We start from the raw sequence: 17,373 nt of genomic DNA on the forward strand, positions 1-17,373 counted from the left end.
CCGCAAGATGCGCAATGCCGCTATATTCCTCAACATCCTGTTGCTCATATCTTTGTCCTCTGTTGAACCGACCCGTCTCCGTCTAAGATTGAGTTCGTGTCGAAACTCTAAAAGTCCCAGAGTGTACCAAAAGCATGCATACCCTCCTTGGCACACCCCTGCATCATCTCATCGTTGCCCTGGCTGTTGCTCGTAATGAAGATGACCTCAGCACCGAACCTCTTCCATGTATCCCTCAACAACTCCATTGTGTCCGGGCGGCCGCCGCGCTTCTTGCTGTCCCAGAGGATCATGCGCTCGGGCTCGATGTGCTTGTGGATGAGACCTGTGACGGTGGGGCCGAATGTGCGCTCTTGGTCAGAGCCGATCCAGATGAGGAACCAGTTGGGAGATTGGATGCAGGTTGAGAGGGCGGCGCCGATGCCAGTACCGGTGCAGATGCGGATGCCGCGTTTGAACATCGCGGAGGCGTGGCCGACGCCGGCTGTAATCATGTTAGCAACGGAGATGCAAGTGGAGTTACGCAAGAACATACCGAACTTGAGCTGTCTTGTCCATACAGTCTTTGGTGGATTGGCGACAAGGTTCTTGGTGAAGTCTCCTTGAACACCACAAATCATGTAGTGATGAGTAGCATTGCGTCCCTCGCTGATGATGCCGAAAGCGTGGTACTCCATGATGGACGTGCGGCTAATCCGTCCTAGAAGACCTTGCTGCATGCCGCGCTCGAACTTGAGGACAGCGACTTTTGGTGAGGGGATCTCGACTTCGACTGGCACCTCTCTGAGGGTGACCCATGGGATGAGGATGCTACAACTGGTCAGTAGGAGAAGCCGATGGAAGTGTGGGCGCTCTTACAATACTGTCATGAAGACAGCGAACCATAGCTCTTGTGCACTGAGTAGGCTGTGGGCGTCGGTCCTCCACTCGCCACGCTTGATGTCGTAGGTGTTGCCCATGACCACGAAAACCCATGTCATCTAGCGAGCGTTAGTATGAGTTCTCGGAAGAACGTAATCGGGATGCATACTGCGAGGCCTAGCCATCCAACAAATCGGTGATGCTTCTCGAAAACGTTGTGATAGGTGCTGACCAGGGCGTAAGAATGGTGTCACAGAGTTACACGTCCGTTGGAACTACTCACTTGCGAACCCAAGGGAAGGCGCTCAGGACCGAGATTATGATGAAGACGTTGGTGATGATACCGCTAGCGATCACAGCAGGGTGCTGTACGGCACGATATCTAATGATGTCGACGCACTTGTAGATGAGCCAACTGGGCTTTCTGTTAGAACTATTTGCAGGAGATGTATGCAAGTCTACTTACGCAGCCCCAGACAATGCGCATCCAGAATGTATTCCCCCGACGTGCTGCAGAACAGATGTTGCAGCTAGCTTTACGCATACTGGTGCCCACTACGATGACTGATCAGAAGGACTCGTGATAGAGGCAGGGGAATTACATACCCCTAGTCCGTATATGGCGACCATGTATAAGAAGCGCATCCATAACTCGTTTCTGAACAAGATGGCGGAGAGTAGGTTTCCCAGTACCAAAGCACCGAGGTGTTCCTCGCCATACTTGAAGCGACCACATGCCGTCAAGATGATCCCCGTGAGGTTAAGTGAGACGACGAATACGAAGAACTTCCTGTATGTATTGAACCAGAGGTCAAAAAGGATCCACCGGCTGATCTTTGGCTTTTGAGGTTTGGCTCCTGCCGGTTTCTTCACGGTAGTGTCCAGTGCAGCAGCATCGGTAGGTTTCCCTCCCTTTGGCAGTGAGAGTGAGAGCTCCGGTACGCTTGTGCATGGTGTTATGCCTTGGTGAACAGGGGAAGCGGGAAGCAATGACGAAACAGTATATGCCGACCTCTTCGGCTCCATATACACAAAGCCAGGTGCGGTCAACTCCAGTGTACTATCGTACATGCCCTTTTCTGCATCATCGAGCGAATCATCGCTACGATGGCTAGTAAGAGGGCTCTTCGGTGTGAGTGACATATTGCTGGTATGCGGGAACGAGACCAGGGTCCGAGGAGATAGGCGGGAGGACGGTAACCTTGGAAGGCAAGGGCAACTGACAGGTAACGTTGGCCAAATTGGTAACAACGCAGGAGCGTTCGAGTGAACAAAGATTGGTAATGAGCACAGGCTAGACTGGGTGCTCTCAAGAAGTACTTATTGGGGAAGCAGCCATGAGGCGCACTGTCGTGTCATCTGGATCATCAAACCTTGCGGCGACACCATCCACAATTCATCTCTGGAGTATACGGTACCAATGTCCGTAAGCATCACTGTCAGACGAGCCCGATGATGGCACATTGTCCCAGACCAGCTTCCGTCGATCCCGGATAGATAGCTCCCAAGCTGAACCAGTTGGCGGTCGGCGCCTCCACTCCGTGCTCAGCTCGTGAGGGATTCCCCGTGGGGAGGGCAAGGAAACCCGGGACGGCCTATGTCGGTAGTTTCTGCTCAACGTTGGGTTAGGAAGACAACCCCACAGCCTCGATATCGATCCGGAGACTTCTCTCGGCCGTGACGACGTCGTCATAACGCATCCGATATCACGGTCGTACAGATATGTCGGCAGGCTAGGATCACGCGACGAAGGTGGAATATTGCAAGAATATACTAGGGGGTCAATGCGGTGGCTTCGGTGTGACGGCTGGAAGTAACTTTTGGTGAAAAAGACAGGGATATAGAAAGCAGTAATAAGGCGGAAGCGCACGTTCCCGATTTCGGGAGGTCGTTCAACCGCGTCTAGTTGCATTAGCGACGACGCGATAACGCGCTAGTCAGCCATGCCGAGGCGCGCCCATCGCGAAGTCACTCAATCTAGCTAATCTTGATTTCTAATTCTTCACGTACAGATCGACGTACTCGTCGATGTCCATGTTATCGAGCGACTTGGGGTCCTGCGCTAACGAGACGAGCTTGTCAACGTGTTGCGACGGGTAGTGCGGGCCGAGATGCCTCTTGTACTTGGCAAGAATCTCGGGCTTTGCTTCCTCACGACGCAACCGATGGCCAAGCGGAGCCTCGACAACCTCTTCCTCCAGCACGGTTCCGTCCTTGAGCGTTACGGTCAAGGCGTTGGAGATGGTGCGCTTCTCAGGGTCGTGGTAATCCTTGGTGAATTGCGGGTCCTCTACACAGCTAATGCGCTGGCGGAGAGACTCGACGAGTTCCGATGTAGCAGCTTCGCTGTCATCTGGGTAGTCAGTGGCTTCAAGGCGGTTGAAGACAAACATGGTGGAGACCATGTACTACCATCATGTCAGCACAGCCGGCGAACCACGAAGGGTGAGACTTACTTGAACGCAGTGATCACGGTCAGCAAAGTTCTCCATAGGCTTGAACTGCTTATCGATGATACGAATGCAGGCCTCATGCGTTCGGTTCACTACACCCTCAATGTCTTTGGCGCTCTTACCCATCGCTGCCAGCTTCTTGTTCAGGCGCTGCGCCGCTTCGACCGCAGTCTGTGAGTGGAATTCAGCTGGACCAAATTAGCAAATGGCTCACAAGTAGCATTGACCTGAAAGAGTCGTCTTACCCGGATAAGAGACCTTGAAGAGAACGTTCTCCATGACGTAGCTGCCGTAGCCTCTCTGGAACTGGAAGGGCTTGCCGCCAAAGTTGACGTCGTAGAAGCCCCAGGTAGGAGCTGAGAGAACAGTAGGCAGACCCTGCTCGCCCTTCATGACCTTTAGCACGAGGTTGACGGCGGTCTGGCAAGCATCACCAGCGGCCCAGGACTTGCGCGACATGGTGTTGGGCGAGTGCCTGTAAGTACGCATAGACTGGCCATCGACAAACGCTTGCGAGATGGCATCCCGAGTCTGAGCCTCGCTAAGACCCATCATCTTGGAAACGACAGCTGTCGAGGCCAGCTTGACCAGAATGACGTGGTCCAGGCCGACCTTGTTGAAGGAGTTCTCCAGGGCCATGCAGCCCTGGATTTCGTGTGCCCTGATCATGGCCTCGAGGACATCCCTGACCTTGAAGATCTTGCCATTGCCGAGATTGCCTCCAGCCTTGTTTGTGCGTGTAATCCAGTCGGCAGTTGCGAGGATCGCTCCCAGGTTGTCGGAGGGGTGGCCCCACTCGGCAGCTAGCCAGCAGTCGTTGAAGTCGAGCCATCGGATCATGGCACCAATGTTGAAGGCGCCGTTTATGGGGTCGAGCTGGTAGTTGGTACCGGGCACCTTGCAGCCGTTGGGGACAGTCGTGCCTTCCACAGTGGGACCCAGGATCTTCCTGCACTGCTCGAACTGCAGCCCCTCAAGACCGCAACCGAGCGTGTCAACGAACACCCAGCGCGCGGTGTCGAACTATATGAAGCTTGATTAGCCGCGATACTTGCTGAGAGTGCAAGTAGCTTACCGCAAGCTCCGAGTCGATGGGGGTATTGTGGATGTAGTTTGCCATGTCCTTGATCTCAGGATCATACTCGCGCTTGCTCAGCGTCTGAGGCATGGAGCTCTTGAGGGCCGTCATGGTGGAGAAGGATGATGCGGTTGCTGTGCGCGAAGTGATTGGGGTGGAAGGAGCAGTTCGCAAGGCAATTGGCCTTATGGCTCTCGATACGACGCTGGACCGTGATCGGAGGTTTCGTGAAGCGGTGCTGCACAGGTTGCGACTGAAGGCCGACATGTTGATTAGCGTCTGTCGTGCCGGACGACGTCAATGCAGCTTTGAAGAAAAGGGACAGTCGTACTTCGCGCTTTTGAGGGAACTGTAGGTCTTTGAGGAAGTTCAGGACATGACATCGCTCGGCTCGCAGAATTCGGGAGGATGGATAGACCGCCGTCAACCGAGGCAGTACATATCCGCCATCCGCACGGAAATGTCTTGCAGCGCCAGCGTGACAGGCTTCACGATGATATTCTCTCACTGCAGATGTCTTTGATGATAACACTACGCTTACATGGCTGCCGTCGCGACTTCATCTTGTGTGCGACTGTCTGCCCGCAATCTACTTGACTTGCTACCCCGCATCATCCCGCACATGTGCGCGGCAGGTACGCTTCGGCTACGGTGGCTGGGTCCCGCTTCCACATGCCTGCAAAGCCGCAGAGCCTCCGAAAACTAGACATTGAATCGTCTTTCTAGATCCTCGAACTCATCATCGACTTCCCGGTCAAGCGCTTGCCCCGCCGCTCTCATACTTTCCAATTCCTCTTCTGTCCAGGCAAAGTCTTCAACTTGCAGCACCTGCTCCCCGACAGGAAAGCGGCATACATCAATCGTACCATCAAACGCTCTATCAGGACGCGTTACAGCATGTTCTCTATAGCCAACCAACATGCCCAGTCTACCCAGCCTCAGCATCCAGCGCCTGACCTCTGCAAGTTGATATCCAGTAGCCAACAATAAGGAGACTTCCAAAAGAATATCCTTTTCCCTTGAGAATGCACCGTCATCGTCGACACCATCGATGAACGCATGGCCTCCAACGTACCAGAGAGTGAAGATGTAGTTCCAGCAACAGCGAGATGCGGATGCAACGGCGCAAAGTCTTTCGTACAGCAACTGTTCGCTCTGCATGCTGTAGTCGGCTGATAGATGCTGGGCGACAAGGACGCAATTCTTGATGCGGTGTGCCATGAGATGTGCTGTGCCGTCTCCAGGGTAAAGCTGCGTTTCACGGTACAACGCCGATGCGAGAAGAGCATCGCGCAGGGAACGATCCAAGCCTGATTGCTCCTGTATGTCATGTACGACGAATGAACGGTATGGCAGCTGAGATAGAGTTAGGTGCTGATGTAACAGCCGCTGTATTTCTTTATCAAAGGCATCTAGCTTGCGAGTCAGTTCTTGGATGTTGCAGTCAATATTCTCTTGTACTCACGACACACGAGCCGCAGCTCCAGCACTCTCCAAATGTCATAACATTGCCGCTCCTTGTGCTGCAAGTATGGGTCCAAGACATATCCAATAATCTGACTCCACAGCTCCACCGGCAAAGCTTCGACACCATTGAGACATGACTGCGGAATCTGTCTCAACCTCTCTTTCGCCTCTTGCGCAAGTTTCGCTTGTTCTCGCGCTCTCTCAATCATGCGAAAGGTGTATACGGCGGGGGAGCTAATGGCACAAAGACCGCCCATGAAGCCATTGAACATTGAGATGGGGTTCTCGGGGCTGATATAATACCATTCTTCCAAGAAAATATATAATCGCCTAGAACCCAACGTTTTGCCATCAGGATACATTGCGGTGAGAGACTGGGGTCACCAACTTGCGGGTGCGATGTATGAAGTTAATGAATCCTGGTGCCTGATTTCCCAGCCATCCCGGACCCGCGTATGCGCTTGGCTCCTTCCACAACCACCGGCAGGTGAAATATACAATAGCTTTCAGCATTCTGTGTAGCAGATCATTGGTCATCCGGGACACTACAATGAACACTATCCTCCTCCTGAAAACTCTCGTTCGAACGCCTCCAGCTGCCAATGACTTGACGCAAGAGCCTACATCACAACTCCAGGGTATCGTCGCTCTTCCCACAGAACTATGGAGCATCATCATCGATTACACAGTTCTACAACTCATGGATGAAGACACACATCCGTTCGGCGAGCTTACGAAAGCACTTGATCTGCGACTTGTGTGCCGTGAGTAGCTGCTCTGCACCAAGACACTAACGCAGAACCCGGCCAACTAATACATATCCCAGGGACGTTCAACGAAGGAGTCCTACACGCTTTAAACACGAATATAACACTCGCACACTTCCCTCGTACATCATCTACCTACTTACTCCTCTGGTGGTCGCATACCCGGCGCAAATCTGGCCTCCATACTACCCTTTTTACCTCTGCGATTCTGAACACAGCCCATACAACAAACCTCCCCATCGTCTCTCAAAAGCTGGCTGCACGTCTCCTGAACTGTCTCACAGTAGCCGAGACTCTAGCCAGACTACATCACGCGCCATTACATGAATACATTGAGATCCTAGAAGAGCCTCTGCTATGGGATTTCTACACGGTGGATAAGCTGCGCCGATTATGCCGCGCAGCAGCACTATCGACCTGCTGTCAAGAGTACATGTGCCGACCTGAACAGTTTTACGCTAAATATGGAGAAGATGGGATGCTGGTGGCGGATGTGTGTCTAGAGGTTGCGCTGTTGGCGGCTTGTGGATATGAAGTCAAGAGGATCAAGAATGTGATGGTTCGACTTGCGAAGGCAGGGGAACTCATAGGGCATGAGACGGTGTCCAAGAGGTGAAGACGATGGTTTTGAAGACGAAGAATATACTTTATCATTCTTGGTATCAACTAACACTCTCACACTAATTAGCCAAGTGGTTCTTCTCTTGAGATTGATTTTGGCGCTCCCGCCACTGTGCGTCACCCAGATACACGTTCTCATAACTCTTTCCACATCCTCATATCGGCTGACTGGGTGTCGCAGGTTCCTCGGCGTTGGGATGAGGTCGTGGTTGGCTTGGCTTGTCGATTTGTCGCTCCTTCTGAACTCTACACTTTTACCAATCATCTTTGTCGGATTCATCGTCTGTAAACACGTCAGTATCTGGCCGATCCAGGAAAAATGTTTGTACTTACCACTGTGACTAACTTTTGACTTCCTTGCCGCAAGAGCACTAGCCAGTGCCCCAGCCAAGCCAGCATCTCCAGGTGTCGCTGCACCACTGGCACCTCCAGAAGCTCCTCCAGCAGGTTCCGCGCCAGGAACTGCCGCTGCACTGCGGTCCTTCTTCTCTGTATCTGAAACCTTCTTCAATCTCGCTCCTCCTCGAATATCCGCTAGCAAGCCGTCTCGCCCTGGCGCTGGTTTGGGCAGAGGCGCGCCGCCGCTCGGTGGGGGCGGTGGGCCAGGTGGAGGTGGTGCCACAGCGCTTCGTGAAGGCATTGGCGGCGGTGGAGGAGGCACAGAGCCAGGAGGCATTGGCGGTGGCGGCGGTGCGCCTGTGCTTGGCATAGGAGGTGGAGGAGGCGCTGAGCTGTTGGGCATCGGTGGAGGAGGGGGAATCGATCGTCCGGGCATGGGCGGCGGCGGAGGTGGTGTCGGTGCTACATTGCTTGTTGGGGGTAGAGGCGGTGGAACTGGTGCCGCGCTCGAAGGAGGTGCTGGTGTAGGTCGAGATGAAGATGGCGGTAGCGGAGGAGGCGGTGGTATGTTGTGGACAGGCGGTGGTGTCGGGGCTGCCGATGTCTTGGGTGGGAGCGGAGGAGGCGCGGATGGCGTGTCTCTTGCGGGAGGCGGTGGAGGAACTGGCCCTCGGCTTGGGGGTGGTGGAGGTGGGCCGGAGGGTACGCGATTGCCTGTGAAGGGCGGTGGTACACCGAACTTGCCTCCCACTGGCCTCTCTTCGTCGGGTACGGGTGTCTTTGGCGGGCGTGGTGGCGGTGGAGGACCTGGGTTGGCTGCGTTGGATGAGGCTCGCGACCTGCCTGGCGGTGCAGGAGGTAGATTGGCGAACTTTCCTGCTTCCGCAAGGGGTGGAGGCGCTCTGAAGACTGGTTTGGGCGGCCCTGGAGACGGTGAAGCTTCGCGCGGTGGTGATGGCGGCGCAGGGCTTCCCGAGGAGTTGCGATTGAGGGCTGCGTCTGTCCTCGTCCTTCGCGCTGGCGGAGGCGCGGGCGGAGGTCCTCGTTTGGAGCCACCTGTGTTCTGAGGGCTGAGAGATGCGGCCATGGGAGGCGCGCTCGGTGGGGGAGGCGGAGGCGCTCTGGACTTGCGCTGGTTGTTCTCATCCTTGAGCTTCTCCTCCTGCTTCCGCTGCTCAATGTATAGCTTGATGAAATCGGCGTTTTCTTCGATCTGGTCCTCGGTGATACCCATTGCCAGCAGTTCCTTCAACAGCGGCTGCCATGATGGGTCGGTAGTGTCGATGGCGGAGTTGCGAGCGCTTGTGGCATTGGAGTGGGTGCTCTGCACAGGCGATGTGACGCTGACGGGTGGAATAATGGACGCTGGCGGCGGGCCAGGTGAGGAAGAATGGCGGTCACGTCCGGTGAGCCTTCCCAGCAGGCCATGGCCATGACCTCCGCCCTTTCCGTTGGCTGCCGGCGCGCTGGTGCCGGCGGATGCGCTGAAGGGTTTGTTCTTCGTGTTCTTGTGGGCGTTCTTTTCGCGGTCGTCGAGCTTCTTCTTGAAGGTCTTGGCCTCCTTCTCGTCGGCAAAGGACAGGCCGGCCAGACAGTCCTCGAGCTCAAAGGTGTGGAAGAAGACGCGGTCCTGGTTGTACGAGAAGGTGTCGTAGATCTCCTGGTCCCAGATGACACCGCGACTTTGGGGCTGCATCCGTCAGTCGTGCATTCTGTGCTGCGGCGTCCCTCGCACCTACCGATATGTCCACCATCTTGAGCCAGAAGGTGTTGCCGACCAGGTCGTTGGCCAGCACGACGGCGCCCTGCAGGCCCGTGTAGGTCCATCGGTGCCGGTCCGGGTAGGCGATGTACAACTTGGCGACGGCGACGGTGTGGATCTTGTTGGCCGACTTGGGCACGGTGCGCTTCACCGTCTGCTTGTCCTCGTCGGAGAGAATCGAAGGCATTGCGGCGTGCTTCGCGACCTCGAGCGCGGAATTGGAGGAGGTTTGGGCGTGCTCGAGTGCTCAGCCGTTGGTTGGGCTTGGGCGTGGCTGGTGGGGCGTGCTCCTCACTCCACTGTTAGGCAGCACATGGGAAGAATCGCAGTCGCTTGGTAAGCCAGTCGAGGCTGCATACGGATGGCGAGGTGAATGATGCGGTGCCGCGTGGAGATTGCCACGGTGTTGGTAAGAAGAATGGCGGTGCTGGTGAAGGGGAGACGTCACTTGCGGCTAACCACCCGACTGGGCGGACAAGGGAGAAACCCATCCAACGCTTTCTGCCCCGTCACGTTTGCCGACCCACAGCAACCTCATCCGTAATCCATGGATCCATATAACGACTTCAAATCATCACGAGATTCCACTTTCACTCTGCTCTTGGAAAATGTAACATTGACCCAACATCCCGCCATTGCACTCGCTGAAGGCATCGCGACTTTCTCACGCGACACTGCGTCCGCGAGGCCAGTGCGGGACCCGTACCCTGTCAAGATGACGACTTCTCAAGCTCCTTTATGCCTCAGCTTCATGCATACATTCGTATGAGAAGACATGCACGCACCCAGAGTTCATGGCCTCTAGCGTCAATTGTCTTTGTAATACTCGGATCCAGCGCCGCTGACGCCGACTTTCCGACTACAAGGCCTCCAGCGAACGATGACACCTTGACGGCTTGGCATCATCCCAGTTGATTCAGGCAACACCACCGGTGACATGGAAAATAGTAGATTGCATCATCACATCTATTTCTTTACTTGACGTATTCGCAGTCATGGACGATTTGTTTGATGGCTACATTGTGTTGGACGGCATAGGCGACTTCCTTGGGAACAGTGTTCCTGCCAACGATCCCAAAGTACCTGACGATGTTCCGCAAACGATACACCATGCAGGAGTATCGAATCAACCTATACGACCAAAAGAAAACGATGTGAACGGGTCTGACCAATCGTACGCTTCTCATGCAATGCACAGAACTATACCTAACTCACGTCTAGCAGCACCACCGCCTCTAGCGGCGACACACCCGCGCTGACAGGGTTACGACAGCGACGCGGACACACTAAGAGTCGTCTGGGCTGCATCCCGTGCAAGCGACGCAAGATCAAGGTACCGCATTCACTTCTCAGTGCCTCGTCATATCGCTAACTATGTCAGTGTCCAGAGACATGGCCTTCATGCGCGAACTGCGACAAGCGCGGACGTAAGTGTGGCGTTGTGAACTAAGATCAACATCTCACCAACTATTCCAGTGGTCTGTAGATACCCCGATGTATTCAAGCATACACGGCGTGACTACATCGAGTCAGCAGTGTCAAGTCCTCGCCAAGTTGTCAAGCTTTCCGACACGCCTACTATCTACAGCTCAGAAGATATGCAGCTGTTTCATCACTATCTCGTCTCAGCACATCCTTGGATCCCGCACGACTGGGAAGAGCTTTGGGTCAAAGATGTCCCAGCAGCGTGCCACAAAGTGAGTGCAGCCTCAGGTTCATGTGCAAGAGACCTAACATCACTGACTACTCAGTACCCATATCTCATGGACGCTATGCTGGCTCTTGCTGGATCTCATCTTGCCGTTCAAGTTGAAAATCCACAGACTGCTCTCGCAGTGCAACATCGACAAAAGGCCATCGTTGGCCTCGAGGACGCCTTCGCTAATTGGCCCCCGACGGCTGAGGAATCGTATATCATGTTAGCAACCTCTTACCTGCTGTGCTTCCAGTCAAGCTACATAAGTGACGGCTTTCTCGAACACTTTTTATCTTTGCGGGGATGCTCATTCCTCTCTCAGCTTATCATAGACGAAGGTTTCAGCAGCCCTTTCTCCACACAGAAAGGCTTGAGCATGATAGCCATGGACACAGCATTTACCAAGTTTCCTGAAGTCGACCAGGAACTTTTGCAACAGGCTCTACTGTCTTTGAAAGCCCTTTCTAGTGCAATGACTGGAACTGGTGTACATCCCATCGAGAAGGCCATTGTCGGCCAGCTCGCCGAAACACTTCGACTCCTGCTGCATTCAGACCTGGAAAAAGAAACTGACGAACTTCCAAAACCTCGTGACTCGATGTTGGATCTCTTCCCGTTCGCCAACCCGATCTTACCACAAGGATTCGGGCTCGCGTTTGACAGCATCGACTGGGAAAACGTTACGAATCCAACCCCTGGCGCTCCATACCCCCTTCGGTCTTTTGCAGCTATGATGGTCATCCTTACGATCTTCTCAACCTGGCCACACGAAGCACTCATGCGCATGTTTGACCGTACAAATCAGCTCGGCAACGTCATCATGGCCCATTTTTGCGCCGTGCGATTTGTCCTGTCGTCACTAGCTGCTCCAAAAATGGCTTTGAATACCCCTACAAGGGCGACTGTTCAGTGGAATGCCTTGATCATATCAGCTGTAGACGACGATAAGAGTGGAGAATGGACAAAGTATGTGGAATGGCCAAGAAAGATATTACGCTGTATGGAGGCTTGTTGTGAGAGACACAAAGGCTTTACCATGGAAGACGTGCGCAGTATGTTGTTACATGATCCTGGGGCGTTCAAAGAAGGAAGAGCACGGAGATACTGATGATCGAACCATGATGGCTTGAACATTAACTACGCATCGACCGCTCTGCTCAGTCTACTCGCTTACACGTCAACTTTGTGTATACTAGGAGAGATATTCACCCACCTCTTATTTCCTACGTTCACCCAAGTTCATCAGTGAAACTTTCGTTCCTTGCAGTACCCTGCAGGCGCCTCTACAATACGCCTGCCTCTTACACGCGTACTATAAATATGGCTTGATCGCAAAGGAATTGCCTAAGACCGTTTGCTCAAGTGAAGGAGGAAATACACAGTCGGTGCTCCTTGGCTAGTCCCCGCTATCGCTCTCGCCTCCTTCGACCGCGACCAAGAAGTACTCCGACTCTCATTCTCCTGCGCAAAGGGAAACACTCCAACGGTTACCAGAAATAGCAACACCCACCACCTTCGCCATGCTGGAAGCTCTTGTGATGGCCATCTTGAGGTTTCTGGCTCGCATCCTACTACTATTCATCAACACCTGGACTCTCATCACCAATCTACCTGCAAGATGCACACGCCTTGTACTAGCACTTCTTGCTTTCGAACCAATCGCCTGGCTCGGTTCGGCGATAGCGCTTGCCCTATTTATGGTGGTTCGCAATGGTTACCGGATGATACTGGAGACCGCGAAGCTCCTCGCACTCAGAGAGGAGCTCGAGGCTGAACTCGAGAGTCAGGTTGCGCTCAGAACAATTAGATGTACGAATTTTTTCCCACCTATGTGAGACAAGTAGCTAACGTTTTACAGTCAATCGGGTGCGCGCGGGTACTTACGACGAAGGAACTGTTGTCCAAGGTATCCACATCATTGCAGCGGACAAGTGGGACATGGTCATCTGTGGAATGGAGATTGTAGGTGGGCGTCGGGATGGGCATTATTGGGCTCGCGTACGTGGAGCTGATGAGTGGATCAAGTTCGGAAGTCAGCTCGTCATCAACGGCAATGATGTTACTGAAGAGGTGGTAAAGTCAGGTGGACATGTGGATTTCCGATGGCCAGAGACAGAGACACCACCAGAGTACAGACACCTCATAGAATAGAAGCGGGACGTAGCGAGGTTTCTACATGTACACAGGGCACTTGACGACTACCCAGTCGTCAGCCCAATTCTATTCAAGCAAACCGGTTCTACAATCCTAGCCTTATCATCACATTTACACCTACACCCCAACTCCTTTCTCCCATCCCCATCACTATCCTCATACTTCGGTATCTTGACCCCCCTCGCCTTCTCCTGCTCTGTACTCGCAAAAGTACAAACCTGCAAGTCATCGTGTATATACCCCCAATCACTAAAATGATGCAACTCCTGCGGCTGCAACAACATAGCCGCAGCCAGCGAATGCACAGGCGCATCACCCCATCTCTCATAGTAGAACCCGCCGTCACGGTCTAGATAATCGAACACGGCTCGATACGCATCCCCGCGGAAGAAATCCATATCCGCAATCTCGAAATTCGACCAGAAATGACACATATTCCACAGATCACCCCGCTCATCCCTATTGCGCAGCGCAGCCAGCATGCGACGAAAGGGCCACGGCATCCAGCTTGCGTCGATCATGGCAGTCCACAGCGTGGAGTTGGGGAGGCGGTATTCGTTCCTGAAGAGGGAGAGTTTACGGAAGAGGGAGGGGACGGTTTGGCCGCGCTCCCAGAGGGCGGTTGTGTAGCCGTAGCGTTTCTTGTGGCGCGCCATTTCGACAAAAGGGTCGTAGGTTATGGCGCAGGTGAAGGATATGCTGGGCTCGACGCGCCAGTAGTATTTGTAGGGGAGGAGGGCGGGGTGGTCGTAGAAGAAGCTGTGGGGTTGTTGTCAGTGTTGTGCGCTGAGTATGGGAGAGAGGCTTGGGGTGGACGATGCGACGTACCCAGATTGAAAGCGGCACATGTGGTGGTAGCTCTCTAGACCTCCGTATTGTATACCCCGATTCTTCATATCCTGCATGCTCTTCTTCGCGCGGTCTTGGTTGATCCATTCGGGATACCCCCACATCTCCTTGGGTATGACTTCGAACTTGACGTCTGCGCCTTCTCCAACTGCCTTGCCCACCTTCCGTTTAAAGTCTTCAGTCCATTCCTCATCGTTTAGGAAAACCCAGGGATAGCCGAAGTTGTCGTTGAACTGCTCCTGCACACTTCTCACGCTCGAAACTGCACCCTTGACTTCCGAGTTGCGCGCGAGCATCATGAACACGGCGGATTCGCGCGCAGTCGTGTTTAGGACGGGGTCCTGACATCCTGTGTAGAAGGGCGCATCGAGGGGCGGCGACGGGCGGGGGACATCGTAGTTGCGTCTGTGAACGTATGCTTCGACGAGCAACAAAGAAGCGATAGCCAAGATCAACTTCCAGTGCGACTGCGCTGTGCGCGATAGTGAGCGTAGCGGATGGCTCCCTGGTCGCGTAAGAAGTTTGGGCATAGCGACGAACCCATAGTGTTTAACAGGAAGTCGAGAGAGGACACCGTGCGAAAACGCGATGAGACTGCCCAGCCCATTCCTTCTTCACGGGTGGCTGCATGAGAGCCATCATAGTTGCTGCGCCCGTCCCCTAAGGCCAGATACGGCCTAATTGTCCGCCTGAACAGGGCCGTTCTAGCCGTTTGATTGATGCATCCCCGGACCCCATGGGCGTTAGCAATTGACGGTCAGAGGCACAAACACACGCTTGGATCTGCCCTTTTTCTAGGGCGGGACGAGGATGATGGGAACATATGGATATCAATGAATGATGTAATTTAGATGTCCGGCATAAAATCCAGGTGCTGCTCAGTGTGGTACGGTGATGGCGGTACCAACTTAACAGCCAAGGGACCTCGGAAGTAGATGCAGGGTTGCTTAGCCATGTCAGGTTAGCCCGGGACTATCAGGGGGCCTAAACTCGAAAGAGGCATGCATGTGTTTACGTACAAATGGCGATTGAGACAGCGTTCTTGAATATGTGTGATTGACCGTGATGCTCTAGAATGGTATGGCGATAGTGCGGCCTTCTGGGCTTGCGCGAAGTGCTGTAGCTGCTTGCGGCTACCTAGGTACGCTTTGCCTTGTGTTACCACATCTATAAGTACATGTCGGAGATCAATGTCTACGGCAACACGGACATTGAGCTGTAGAATGGATGCATTGAAGGTTCGTTTGGTCACTGCATTCGTAAAGCAACATCTTTGTGCCCTCTGAAAGAACGTAAACTACCTAGGTACCTAGGTAGTAGGCAATTCGACACGCAATGGAAACGGGCAACGCGAGTTCAAGAGCGGAGGCTCATCAACATCACCCAGCAAGAAGAGCTTGACAGTTCACCGATCGGTGCGATATTCGTTTTAATCACCAAGAAGAGAAGAATACGAAGCGGGTGTTGCAAATTACTCAAAGGGGCAAAGCATACATACGGAAGCTGAACAGGGTATCGGGTCGTGCAACAGCGATCCACAATGACGTACAACAGGCGGTGGTTCGCAGCAATACGCATCAATCCAAAAGAAGCAGTCCAAAGTGTCACAAACAACACGAGAAGGGTACGGCATCCGAAGCAAACTGAGACATGCGCAAAACGAGACGTGGGTATTCCCAAAAGCAAAGGGTTCTGCAAAACGCAACCAAAACGCCGTGAGCCGTGAGGCTTTTCAATCTCTCAGGTATCCTCCAGTGTTTTCCATGCCGTGAGGCTTTCCATTCTTAGTAGGTATAGTGTGGGTATCCGTGGGGACGAGGTATGTCTGTTCGTGGTGGTAAAGGAGTGTAGGTAGGTTGGTGGGTGTAAGGTAGCTTGTAGTACTGGGAGGTGCCGGTCCAGCGTACTGGAATGCGTTCATATCCGGCGGTCTAGACGGTCGACGCGCGACTTGAAGCCCTTGACAATCTCTCCAATGCGACGGACTTTGTCGAATTCTACTTGGAGCTCGTCGATTTCTCGGAGGATGGCACGGAAGCGGGCGATTTCAGCGTCGGCCATTTGCATGGCGTTGCCGGCGCGGTCGTACTGTATTTGGGTTGCTGTTTGTGTCTGCTGGGTGAGCTGGCCATTGTCAGTACTACACCACCAACAATCGACACCGTGCGAAGCTATGAACATGACAACTCACATACTGCCAGCGCTGCTGGATGGAGTACATCAGACGGTCAAAGTGGGCGCTGAGCGCCTGCAAACTAGAAGGATCCAGGAGGAGACGGCCTTGGCTGGAGGCGTGAGAGGCAGCGCGCGAGGAATTGGAGCCTTGCTGCGAGGCGGCGATTTGCTGCTGGAGATATCTGCTCTCGCTCGAGTTGAGGCCCAGGTCAGACACTGGGATGGCGGACATGTGCACATAACTATCTTAAGAACATGGTCGATCGGGAAGTCTGCGCCCTGGCTTCCGCGTGTGTGACGGCTGGAGAGGATGCGGGCGGAGCAATTGTTACTAGTGGGCTACGACTGCTGGGAAACGTTACAGCAGGCCTGCGTGGAGGAGGAAGGGGAAATATGCACGCTGATGTGGTTTGGGATGAAAGGGCGAGTGAGATGCGCCAAGCGGCCAGTCCGGCTCTCAAACCCTCTCACCAAAAAGCAAAGGCCTGCGAACGCCCATCTATCCCACACCCTCATCTCCTCTTAGCCGGATGCAGCCCTATGTACTGCCGTGCCCATGCGCCCGTACGCAGCCGCCCTGAGCTGTCGCCCAAGCTGCACATGCTAACATCCGCGACGCAGCGCGTATCGCACCGGGCAAGCAGGCGGTCAGCGCATTCACCCACTGCGACATGCTGCTGAACCACGACTGCTTGCTTTTGCGCCCGTACGACCATAGCGCTGTGCCGCACTCGAACTTGTCGCGCCCATTAAAGCGCGGGATAGTGTCTCCGCACCCACACCCTCTCCACAATCAGCGACAAGGATGCATTGATTGTGCCGCGAGGTTCATGGGTGAATGTTGACCCCACCAGCTCGCATCAGGAGGGGTAGGGTACTCCTGGCAGGCCGTGGGCGAACCAGATGCAGAAGGTGACAATGGTATGAGAGCGTGACGACCATGTGCCGCTGGAGGAGCACTCCAAGTATCAAGCCTCCATGTTCCTACTGCCCGTGGTATGGCACGCGGTGCTTCGCCATGGCGTTGGTGGATGTCGTCTTGCCGAGGCTGAATGCATGCCAGGCAATGCTAGCACAATGTCTCCTGAACGCGTACATTCCGTGTCAGATTTTATGCAAACTCTCTGGAGTCAATGTAGCAAACTTAGTTC

General features: G+C 54.1%; 6 protein-coding genes across 6 annotated transcripts; 1 reads left to right on the forward strand and 5 right to left on the reverse strand.

Annotated features, from left to right (window-relative positions):
- Nucleotides 1-107: 107 nt before the first annotated feature.
- On the reverse strand, nt 108-2,004 carry J4E90_009762 (uncharacterized protein; the record flags this gene model as incomplete). Its single annotated transcript, XM_051439280.1, has 7 exons — nt 108-484; nt 536-810; nt 859-980; nt 1,031-1,088; nt 1,145-1,276; nt 1,328-1,416; nt 1,468-2,004. The coding sequence occupies 7 exons, from the start codon at nt 2,002-2,004 to the stop codon at nt 108-110; spliced, it is 1,590 nt and encodes a 529-aa protein (XP_051286884.1).
- Nucleotides 2,005-2,855: 851 nt separating this feature from the next.
- Nucleotides 2,856-4,659, reverse strand: PDH1 (ATP-binding cassette transporter CGR1; the record flags this gene model as incomplete). Its single annotated transcript, XM_051439281.1, has 4 exons — nt 2,856-3,269; nt 3,318-3,502; nt 3,560-4,337; nt 4,390-4,659. 4 exons carry the CDS (start codon nt 4,657-4,659, stop codon nt 2,856-2,858), a joined length of 1,647 nt encoding a protein of 548 aa, XP_051286885.1.
- A 2,842-nt stretch (nt 4,660-7,501) lies between these two features.
- Nucleotides 7,502-9,535, reverse strand: J4E90_009764 (uncharacterized protein; the record flags this gene model as incomplete). Its single annotated transcript, XM_051439282.1, has 3 exons — nt 7,502-7,530; nt 7,581-9,276; nt 9,326-9,535. The coding sequence occupies 3 exons, from the start codon at nt 9,533-9,535 to the stop codon at nt 7,502-7,504; spliced, it is 1,935 nt and encodes a 644-aa protein (XP_051286886.1).
- Nucleotides 9,536-11,111: 1,576 nt separating this feature from the next.
- J4E90_009765 (uncharacterized protein) lies at nt 11,112-13,195 on the forward strand (the record flags this gene model as incomplete). Its single annotated transcript, XM_051439283.1, has 3 exons — nt 11,112-12,010; nt 12,516-12,826; nt 12,903-13,195. The coding sequence occupies 3 exons, from the start codon at nt 11,112-11,114 to the stop codon at nt 13,193-13,195; spliced, it is 1,503 nt and encodes a 500-aa protein (XP_051286887.1).
- A 47-nt stretch (nt 13,196-13,242) lies between these two features.
- J4E90_009766 (uncharacterized protein) lies at nt 13,243-14,577 on the reverse strand (the record flags this gene model as incomplete). Its single annotated transcript, XM_051439284.1, has 2 exons — nt 13,243-13,957; nt 14,027-14,577. 2 exons carry the CDS (start codon nt 14,575-14,577, stop codon nt 13,243-13,245), a joined length of 1,266 nt encoding a protein of 421 aa, XP_051286888.1.
- A 1,387-nt stretch (nt 14,578-15,964) lies between these two features.
- On the reverse strand, nt 15,965-16,454 carry J4E90_009767 (uncharacterized protein; the record flags this gene model as incomplete). Its single annotated transcript, XM_051439285.1, has 2 exons — nt 15,965-16,171; nt 16,239-16,454. The coding sequence occupies 2 exons, from the start codon at nt 16,452-16,454 to the stop codon at nt 15,965-15,967; spliced, it is 423 nt and encodes a 140-aa protein (XP_051286889.1).
- Nucleotides 16,455-17,373: the final 919 nt, after the last annotated feature.

Source organism: Alternaria incomplexa, assembly GCF_024043165.1.
Source record: "Alternaria incomplexa strain BMP 0042 chromosome Unknown scaffold_17, whole genome shotgun sequence".
NCBI lineage: Eukaryota > Fungi > Ascomycota > Dothideomycetes > Pleosporales > Pleosporaceae > Alternaria > Alternaria incomplexa.